The sequence below is a fragment of the Nomascus leucogenys genome, chromosome 20 (assembly GCF_006542625.1).
Source record: "Nomascus leucogenys isolate Asia chromosome 20, Asia_NLE_v1, whole genome shotgun sequence".
Classification (NCBI taxonomy): domain Eukaryota; kingdom Metazoa; phylum Chordata; class Mammalia; order Primates; family Hylobatidae; genus Nomascus; species Nomascus leucogenys.
The window spans coordinates 44,214,997-44,226,313 of record NC_044400.1 but is presented as its reverse complement, the minus strand read 5'-3'; the positions used below and the strand labels follow the sequence as shown (position 1 = coordinate 44,226,313).

Below are 11,317 nucleotides of genomic sequence, written 5' to 3'. Positions count from 1 at the left end.
ACAATGTATTCAGCAGTAAGGACAACTTAAGGCCAATGAAAAATTAAGGTAAGATGGAAAAACAGATGAGGCTATCGTGGTGTTTTTCTTCTAGCAAAGATGTCACATTGTCAAAGAATCTTATAAGACAGACACTGACTTCTCGGACCTCTAAAAATGCTTTAAGAGGTATCTTTCTTCCTTGGATAGCCAAAGATACTGGTCTCGTGGTTGCCGTAAGAACATGGCATTTGCCCATATCATTTCTTTTACTTCCAAATTTTAGCTAATTTGCCCCAAATAGGATTGAATATTAGTTCTCCCTATACCACTGAATAGATCTCACAAATTTTAGTTAATTTTCTCAAAACAGGATTGAAGTATTAGTTCCCACTACATCATTGAGCAGATCTGACAGATGACCATCTCCATAAACATTAAACTTTTCAATGGATGAATTCTAGTAATAAAAAAAAGCTAATAAACAAAAGCTACAGAAAGACCTGTTTCTAGGACTTTGTATATAGTGAATGCAAACTAAATATTAAATCTAAAGGACAACTTATGAGTTTATGTTGACAAAAATAGCCCAAAAACCCTTTATCAATGGATGCTCATTAACCTGAATCTCCAACCAATTTTCAAAACCCTTGGGTCATGTCTGTAGATGACATTAGTAGCCTTCAATAAACGCTGTCCATTTAGCCCTTTGCTCTATAAAGAATGTAGTAATCTGGACTAGTTTGGTAAAGAAAGCCTCTCCTGAGTCCAAACAGGAAGCCCTCAGAAATGCACCTCTATAACATTTGCCAATATGGGAAGGTTCCAAAGATACCACTAATTTCACATATGAAATTAATTTCACTAATTTCAACAAATTAACCAGGGGATAGTGGGTGGGAGCGGCACAGTGCTGACTTAGCCAGAGCTAAGGAGAACACTGGGGAAAAGGAGGCACGGAGGGGATAAAACGTTTTCATCAAGGACAACGGGAGACAAGTTTCATACAAATTCTAAAGATCAACTCAGCAGAGAAAGACCCTCAAATTTCAGAGCAATTACTGACAAGCCCATTGCATAGTTGTCAGAATGGCCTTGAAGCTGTGTGTATACAATGCCAGAACATCTAGTCAATTCAGCGAATACCAACAGTCACACCACTTGTTTGGTCTTCAGTGCACCAAACAACTAATTGCTTTAAATTTTCACTTTGGCATTGTGTCAACAAAGCCTGATTTAAGGCTATGGAAACTACGGATTTATTAACCTACAAAACTGAGCATTTGAAAATGGTTTTGGATCTTTGGATGTTTCTTGACTAACAATGAAAAATGACTACTGTTTGTAAACTCCAGAGATCAAATAGTGCCTTCTTGATCAACACAGTGGTTTTTAAACAACAGAAAAACAGCTGACCTGTAATTAATCACTGTCTGTAGATGTTGCCTCTGTTCTCTGGTTTCCTTTTAGTAATAGACACTATTAATGTCAAAATGGTATATGATGTCATCTATCCTATGTCTTTGCCGAGAAATATGAAGTCAAGTCTTTGGAAAACATAAAGACAACTTATTTGAATTAAGAGAATGTTTGCTTCTTGTCCCTTAACACAACTCCATGTCTCCACCTTCTCCCATGGGGAAACACTACCCCAGCCTACCTTGGGGACTATCTCTGCCCAGGTAGCAGAGCTTGAAGATTTCAGAAAGGTAAACGGGAGCTCACCTATTTTTTCACCCTCACCATCTAGCTAGTAATCATTTAAAAATCAGATGTAGTTTTTTCTTTTTATAATATAATATTCCAAAAGTCTGCTGTAGGTGCCACAGACTTCCCAAACAACCCTAAAATGGATTTCTATTTGGGTACTGTGGCAGCTGAGAATGTGTAGAGTATGGCAGAATGACATGCTTTGGACTCTCAGGTGACAGGAACAGGACATTCACAATTGCAACTCTTGAGAGGACCAGCTGCTACAACAGCAAGATTCTGTCCACTAATCCCCAGATCCATCCTGGGAACTTTTATTGAAGACTTCATCCTGAGAAGCCTGGTGATCGATCCCTTCATAAAATGAGCCACCGTTGTGCAGGAAAGTCCCCACCGCCCGCCCCTGTCGGGCGTGACCGACAGCGTCGCTGAATACTTTGTTTATCTGCTCCTCCGAGGGCATCCACCAATCGGGGTTGGAGGTACAATGCATCCTAATGAATTCTGCAGGAATATACACAACATCAAAAAGAGAGAGAGAAAAAAACAGCTGGTTTTTGCAGAAGATGATAGGGCAGGCTGCTTAAACTTTAACAGAAGCTCTATAAGAAAAGCTTTATGGGAAATCCAATGCAATGCCATGATGATGTCACTCATTAGACCCAATTTATTCCATACAAATTTTCTTCTCATGTGCAGAAGTAAAAAGAAAAAAAATTGCATCAGTAAGAGGGTAATCCCTCTAAGGAACATTTGCTGTTGAAATAAAAGGTAAATTCGATTTGTAAGGTATGGGATGCATCATGTCTGGTGTAAGTCAAGGAGTAGATTTCAAAACCCAAGTTGTTACCTGCTCACATTTTGAGAATGTTACTATCTCCAGAAGCGCAGCAAATACCACTAGCATGGTATTCTTTAACCAGCTACTAATCTGAAGATGGAGTACAATAAAATAACAGTCTTAATGACTGAGGAGGTGCCTAAGTGTTAGTTCAGAAAAGGTACCCATGTTCTTAGAATGTTGTGTGATTAGCTATACTTATTTCTGAAAATGTCATTTCTATACATGGGCTGGCAAATATTTTTCACATGCTATCTCCTCTAAATATTTAATTTTACCAAAAATCAATTAACATGCCCAGAAGAGTGAACTGTTTCAGCTGCCTCCAACACAGACAATCACCATATCTTGCCTACGTATTCCCCAACCAAAAGCTGGAGGGAGGTCCACGCATTGTGGCCCTAAGTGAAAAATGAGCTGGAGATGGCAGTCTCTGGTTAGGCAGCCTGGATTGCATCAGGCGTCAGTTTGACAGTGGCTCCTGCAGTGTTTCCAGAGCAGCAGTACTAGTTCTCTGGGATGTATTTTAATCCATCAGTTCTACTGACTTGCTATAGAAGTGTAAAATGTTGAGTAAGAATTTCTGGAAAATGATACAGCGATGAAACCCCTTATTTGGCTCCTTTATAAGCCTAAAGGCAACTCCCTTGAGTACACACAGACAGGGCACTCAGTCAAGCCCCCAAGCTCAACACTGCCTCTTGGTGAGTAACTCCATCATCTCTGATGATGGCAGGGAATACAGAAAACTATTGCTAGTTTGGCGGGACAGACCCTGGAAATTTCTACCACCTAGTCACTCTGAGTAAGTGGAATATTCAGACCAACTAATAGGAGGTGTGCTGGAGCACTTGTGCCTAGTAAATACAGGCATTTTCATCTCAGGTGGCTTCCTGAATCGTGGGCCATATGTGCATAAGCCCCTAAGGTTGTCTTGATCTAGGAACCATGCATGCCTGCCCCATCCCTTCTGAATCAGAATGTCTGGGGGTAGGCCTAGGGAATCTCAGCTGCTAACAAAAACTACATATGCATCCTAGGCACATAATGTCCAGAATCACTGTGGGCATCTTAGGAGGGAGTGCAGAAGTAGGGTTTTCTTTCCAATAAGCAGGGCCTTAGCAGTGATAATCCAGGTTTTTTTTTTTATTGTGATTTCCTCACCAGGAAAAATTTTTATCCCTATTTGAGTAACTCAATATTAAGTCTTTCCAGCCAATAAAACTGCCACTGAACTGTATAGGTTAATATTGAGCTTTTTGATATGGATTTTTCAGGTGTGAACAATGTTTTGTTGGCACTATACCACTTCTATTTGTCTAGGTCTGTATTTGCACTTGCTGAATCAACTGGATACCTCCTGATTCCTCCTTCCCACCCCTCTGCCTGGCCTACAATAGTGCAGATCAACTGCAAAGTAATCAGCTATTAATACTGCTGAAGTCATATTATCTCCGCAGTACATTTAATAGAAACTTTTTTTTTTTAACCAAAAGAAAAATGTTTTACTGGGCAAGGTGTATTTTAGCATTAAGGAGAATTAATCCTAAACAAATTTAAGGAGTTGGGTCAAGTATTCTTGAGAAGGTATTAGAAGGGGACACAAACTAGAACTGGAAATGAGGTAACATTTTACCCATTAAAAAAAATTTCCACACCTTCCCCTCTTCTGTGTATTCCCCTATGCTCCAGTTTTGCTGGAGGTGGCCTTCTCTGGCAGCAAAGAAAATCTGAAATTGAAGCGTGAAACATGAGGTGCTATGCGATGCTTATGTACCACTAAGTGAGAACAACAATGCTAAGGCAAACGGAGGTTTTTAAAAGAGCTTCTCAAGACTGAGTAGATGGGCCACATGAAGCCTAGACGTTCTCAGCAGAAAGAAATCAAAATACAGAAGGCTGAACACTTGTACGGGGAGAGCCACAGCCAATGCGGTGAAATGAGATCACAGATGGTGACACTGAGCGGAAGGATGCAGTACCTCGGAGGCATGTTACTTTAACTGGATCCAGAGGGCGTCTTTCGGGACCTGTCTCTCCTGACTGCACTGACCTTTTCCTTTTCCCAAGGCCGCATGAGTACTTAAGCTCATCGGTTGTGAAAACAAATCTGATGAGGTATCGAAGGAGCCGTCTCCCATCTTTCTTTGAAGAATTTACAGCCTCATCCCACTGTTTGCTCGTTATGTAGACAGGATAGTTGTTCAACAGCTGCTTGCTTCCCTGGAAAAGCGAAATATTTTCTCATTACCCACCAAGCCAGCCAGCCAGAAGCAGAAGTGATCTCCATTTCAAAGGCAAACATGCTTTTTAACCAAGTGGCTATGCTGACAATGAACCAGGTATTGAAGTGCGCAAGTAATTGCTCAGACTCAGAAGGGGCACTTTTCAAATTACATTTGCATTTTCTGTAACAAGAGCCAATGAGGTATAATGAACACCTTTGAAAGGGGAGCTATTTATAACTTACATTTTAACAGGTAGGTTAAAATGTGTCAAGATCCAATGACAGGGAACCACTATTTAAATCTAACCTGTAACTTTCCTTTTCAATCTATTAAAACATGCAAAACTTTGAAGTGTGTGATCAAACAGGTCTCTTCATTCTTTGGTTACTTTTAAGTACTTTTAGAAATGATGCTGGTGATCTATTTTAATAAGGTTTTACTTGTGTTTAACGCACACAACACCTGGTAGTCACTGCATTACAACAGAAACATTAAAAAGCAAATTTTAAGAAGGGAGAATTGTGGAAACTGAAAAAAAATCACTAATAATAATGCAAAACAGGTTTCTTCAAATTACAGCTTCTGCAAATGCCACTATGTCAACTCAAAATTTTTCTTACTTTTCACCTTCATAATTTATGTCTGCTATAAAATTCCCGGGCTAAATAGCTGCAGTGGGACTAATTACGGGAATTTCCGTAACATTTATAAGCCATGTTTAATCAATTGCACCTACACAACCATTACTTTAGTTCTGGTTGTCCATAAAATTCTACAGTCCAGGACAAATTAATTAACCCATGATCTTAGTTTTAATGTACTCCTTCCCCAGTAATTAAGGTGTACAAAACAAAGAAGGGAAAACTCATTCATTTTACAACTCAGCAAATTTACTACAGGTTATAAATTTGGCACCATTTGGATCTGATAGGGTTTTATTTCAAAGAGTGCTCTGTTTAGTTAAACACTGAGAAGGGGAAATGGCATAGGAACCAACAAGAGGGAGGCAGCCCGAAGCGGCTAGGAAACCAGCACTGAGTTCTGCGCGTGGAGACTCATCACGGCAGCATTCATACTCTCCTCAACAAGCAACAGCGTGATGTGGTTTCCTTTCCTAAGGAAGGCAACTGAGGCACCTAGTTTGTGCTCTGAATTTAGTCAGGCTGGCTTTGAATTGAATCTCGGTTCTGTGTCTTATTAGACTAACTTGCGGCAAGTTACTTCAAGTTGTTGGACCAAAGTTTTCCCATTTGTACAACTGAAAGGAACTGAATTATCCTGAGTACAAGATGTGACTATTTGGGAGCACGAGCCAAGCCTCGGCTGGGTACAGTGGTGGACCCTGTGTATAAGAGACAGTCAAAAGATGGGCAGGGGCCCAGAGCTCCCAAAAAGTCCTTCAGCCCCGGTTGCTGTTTCATGGCAGGAGGTGAGAGACGGAGGTCTGAATCAAGTCTGTGCAGGGCAGAGAGGTGGGAGTGAAAGCTGTCAAACTGAGAGGGCTAGGCAACCAATTCCATGGGCCAGGGTATGTACGGGAGACTGAGGAAGCAAGATGATCCCCAGTTCAAACAGTGGTGTCTTTCACAAAAATGAGGAACAGAGGCTACGGCTGGGAGGAAAGCGGCAGCAGGGAAAATAAATCCATTGCTTCCCAAGCACTGAGAGGAATGGGCTCCTAAGGGCTCTGAATGGTTGACCCCCAGCCCTCAGGGAGGCTGGGTGGGCCGGGAGGGTGGGTGAAATCCGGGGGCTGGCTGACTCAAAACCACTCACTGTGTCACCAGCACTTTTGTGGAGGAAGCTTAAGCTTAGTAACTGTCACCATTTATTGAGCAACTGATGACCAGCCCGAAGCGCCTGCCCCAGGCACTCTGCACACTTCTGTCCTTTCTCCTCACAGGTGGAGGTACTAGGTCTATTCCACAGCTGGGCTCTGGGTTCAGCCTTGGGCAGGTGACTTTTCTAAACTTTGCTCCTTTGTGTTAAAATACAGATGATAATCCCAGCTTGGTGGTTTGTGGTGAGGAAACCAGCCGTCTCCCACTAGAAGAAAAGCTTACGAGGGCTGGGACTGTTACCTGTTTATTCAATGCCAGACTGTCAGGGTGGGGTACAGCGCCTGACGCAATGCAGGTGCAATAAACATTTGCTGAATGGCTGACGCAGTAGAACACGGGCCTCTGTGGCTGGCACACAGCAGACACCCAGTAATGGTGGCTACATTGAAGAATTCTTACTTTTTTTTAACCACTGAATATAAATTCACAAAGTTAAAGAACTTTAGGGAGAGCAGCATAGACGAGGAGCCACTAAATAGGAGACTTCTACCATCCTTAATTTAAAAAATGAGACTTCCACCATCCTCTTAGTTATGGTCCCTGTAAATATTCGTCAGCCTTAGAAAAGACTGTCTAGCTGCTTTTTAAGCTGTTTATTTAACACCATATAATTTTTAAAAGCTGTTTTGCTCAGGAGAGTGAGTTTACCTGGTAAGCCAGGATTACACCTCTATCTTACCAAGGAGGTCAAATCCATTTCCAAGGGCTCACAACTCAAAGGGATGGGGCTGGGGATGCCATTCTCAAGTTCAGAGTTCACCCTGTAAGTGATGCTTTGCTGTGCCCTTGAAAATGGTCTATTTCAAGATGGGATGGACTAATGATCTGGCAGCTGACAGTCCAGGAAAGGAGCTTTCTCAAAACCTTTGAAAAAATCCACTGAATGCAGCAGCTCTACATAAAATGTTGGTCTCATAAAATGCAGGAATACCATTTGGAGGTAATTTTCATCAAGAAAAAGGGAAAGAAAGAGAAAGTAATTTATAGCCCAAAGCACAATTCAGAATGCTCTCCGGGTTATGGATGAGATTTATAAACCCGTTTTAGCATAGTTAATATAAGTAAAATATGATAAACAGTAAAAACGAGAAAATGCTCGTGTGCCTGAAATGACAATATAAAGAGTCATAATGATGACGAGTCATAAAGTTTAACCAGTCCTATGCAGATATTTCCCCTATCTTTTCATTTTTGTAGAATTCTGGTTGTATATTTTCTTCAATTAGCCACCCACAGGTTATTAAACATTGACCTATTGAGTCACTGAAAAAAAAAAAACAAAACAAATCACCCTTAATTAATGGGTTACTTAAGAGTCATCATCAAATGGAAGACATAGGTGTACATTTACTATTAAGTAAGGTAACTAGTTCTGAATTTGACTGCTTTGTGCCACACAGGCACAAAGCAGGGGTGTGGCAGTCAGGGAGAGCTTCCTGGAGGAAGTGGGCTTTTCAGCTGTGCTTTTTGTATGACAGTAATGTCAAGTTAGGAAATATGGATTTAATTCTAGGGAGCAAAGGATTTTAAGCATACATTTACTTTGGATCTATAATTCAGAAAAAACAAACAAATAACTTTCCAGTGTGGAGAATAGAGAAGAAAGAAGCTGCTACAATAGTCAGGTGAGAGACTCAACCTAGGAAAGGAGAGACAGTTCAACATGGCTGTAGAATTCTTAGACTTAGGAAACGAGGGAGTCAGTGATGTGTCAGAAACTTCTGCCTGGGGTTGGTGGGGCCTTTATTGAAAACAGGAGGAATTGCAGATGGGTATTCAGAATAGGTGTGGTGACATCAAGCGACGTATGGGCAAACCACTGTGGGCCAGACAGTTGGCATGATGGTCTACAATGAAGCCACAGGGACTGGTGCTCTAGGTACGCATGTGGGACTTGTTAACACACATGTAGCGAATGTTATAAGAAACATAACTGGGCACAGGCTCATGCCTGTAATCCCAACACTTTGGGAGGCTGAGGCAGGAGAATCTCTTGAGCTCAGGAGTTCTAGACCAGCCTGGGCAACATAGTGACACCCTGTCTCTTTAAAAACTAAAAGTTAGCTGGGCGTGGTGGTGCACACCTGTAGTCTCGGCTATTTGCGGGTTGAGGTGGGAGGATCACCTGAGCCTGGGAGGTCGAAGATGCAGTGAGCCATGATCACGCCACTATACTCAAGCCTGGGCAAGAAAGCGAGACCCTGTCTCAAAAATAAACAAACAAATAAATAGAAAACATAACTGATGAGAAAAGGGAGTAGAGAGTGAGAGAAAAAGACAAAGCATGAACTCTGGAGAACAGCAGATGGAAAAACTCATGAAGGCGTCATAGGAAGAGGGGCAAGGAACCAGGAGAAAGTACTGACACTAAGGCTAAGGACAAGAGAGAGCACGGAGGAGGAGAGGTGAGAGCCTGGGGTGACCAGAGTGGAAAAAGGGTCACTGGACCAGACAACTGGAGAGTCACCAGGGGTCTCTTGCAGAAAACTCTGGTAGCGGTGGAAGTGAAGCCAGATTACAGGGTGGAAGAGCAAATGGAAATTAAAAGAGAGAAGATAATGAATATAGACCAGTTTTTCAAATGTTTAGTCATTAGAAAAAAATGAGGTCATCATTCAGCAATCATGAATTGAGTGTCTTCTATGGCACTAGAGATGAGACCTGGGCCCAACTTTCAAGAAGCAAGATGTGCTGTAGTGTGGAATGAAGGTGCTGACCCAGGATACTTTGGGAGCCTGGAAGGAGATGGAAGTAGAAAGGAGGGCAATGACGGCAGAAGAGAAGAAGAATCCAAGGAAGGCTTATTTTTAGGCTGGGGGAAACCCGAGAGCTTCCCCAGGGGATTCTCATGGGGACTGTCCATGGTTCTCAAGTCTCGTATGAAAGTCATATATTCAAAACTGAGCCTTGAACATCTTAGAAGTATGTACCATCTTTATTACTATTAAAACACACCATTTCTTCTACAGATTGGGAGAGATTGTGGTTTCTTCCCTTTAAGTCCAGGTGAAAAAAATAGCCCATGTCCAGGGGCCCTGACATCTGGAAAATGCCTATCTACATACTGGAGAATCGTGCCCAGTGTGTGAGGTGCCCAGAGTGAGGGGCATGTGGAACACAGGCTCTGTCTGAGGGAATGACAAGTTGGTGTCTCTCACTTCAGGCATTTCTGTACAAACAGAATGGTGGAAAAATTGCCCATGCTATTTAAATTGTCATTATCTCTGTCTTTCTCCACTCAGTACACGAAGCTGAATCTCTGTAGTTAAATACATGTGTGATCTTTCTCCACAAATTACATACTTACAGGTAACAGACCCATAAACCTCCGTCAAAAACTATTTTGCTAGCCAGTCTGTTCTGGTATACACTGATAAGTTAATCAAGAGACTTCATCTTAAGGGAATTCCAAATGGAACATTCACCTTTTTACTAGAGACCTACCTCAGTCGGCTGGTCAGCTGGCTGTGGTATCAGGAGTTGGTTGTGGTGCTGCAGAACTGTCTTCAAGTAATCTAAAACGGTCTGGCAGGGCACTGGGTGGAAGAAATGGTAACAATTACACATTGGCTATCCCGTAACATGAAAATAAATTTTTTAAAGTTTTTTTTGTTTTTGTTTTTGTTTTTTTTTAAACAGAGGTCTTACTGGCACCCATACTGGAGTGCAGTACAGTGATCTCAGCCTACTGCAACCTTGAACTCCTGGGCTCAAGTGATTCTCCCACTTCAGCCTCCCCAGTAGCTGGGACTACAGGTGCACACCACTGCACCCAGCTAATTATGTTAATTTTTTTGCAGAGACAGGGTCTTGCTATGTTGCCCAGGATGGTCTTGAGCTCCTGGCCTCAAGTGATCCTCCTGCTTTGGCCTCCCAAAGTGCTGGGTTCACAGGCGTGAGCCACTGCAGCCGGCCTCTAAAAAGATTTTTGATGCAAACTTCTAAAAAAAAAATATTTTTTCTAAAGGAAATAGAATCTTCTTTCATTTGACATCCGTAGTTATTTCAGTTTGTAAATACAGAACAGATGCTATAGTTTGGAAAGAATTTTTAGGCTCAGCACAATTCACTGAGAACTTCCAAGTCAAACTTACTCCAAGATGAATTTGGGTCAACAATCATGATCACAAAGAACTCACAGAAGAGACATGTCTCGACTTATTTGACTCAGGTTGCAGCAGTAGCACCCAATGATGCTTTTTAAAATTAAGGTACTGAAAACTAAGGTTTTGCTAATTATTAATCAATAATGTAAGTGTTTCTAAGGATGGATTCATTCCTAGTTCTTCAGTAATCAGAATTCCATACAATTAGACTTGCTTCTCAATGCATACACACTTGGCCACACAGTCCTTCCCTAAGTGTCCCAAAAAGAAGCTCAATTGATTTGATCCCTTTGGTTATATATTTCACTAACTATTACACTATTTTTTGAGGCTTAGTCTTACAGACTCATTGAATAATCACAATAAAAGTGAATAGATATTAACCCAACATAGAGCATGACTTTTTTTGTACCACTACATAAATAATGCCTACATCTTAAGATTTACATTAGAGTCCTTTCAGGAGTAGTAACTAATTGCCTTTAAAGGTCTTGGTAGTTTAGTTACTAACCTAATTTATATGAATTGCTGCCACTGTATTTCTTAGCTGTGTGTTTTCTTAAGATGTTCTTGTCATGTTCGAGAAAATAATAAATATTTAACCTAAGCCCT

General features: G+C 41.4%; 1 protein-coding gene across 1 annotated transcript in view; it reads right to left on the bottom strand.

Annotated features, from left to right (window-relative positions):
• Positions 1-1,975: 1,975 nt before the first annotated feature.
• Positions 1,976-11,317, bottom strand: part of BEND4 (BEN domain containing 4) — a 34,621-nt gene continuing 25,279 nt past the window's right edge. The window contains exons 3-5 of the mRNA XM_030801196.1: positions 10,044-10,135; positions 4,513-4,753; positions 1,976-2,193 (exon numbers count right to left, since the gene is read on the bottom strand). Of these exons, the coding sequence (XP_030657056.1) occupies positions 1,976-2,193; positions 4,513-4,753; positions 10,044-10,135 (551 nt within the window). The remainder of the gene's footprint in view (positions 2,194-4,512; positions 4,754-10,043; positions 10,136-11,317) is intronic.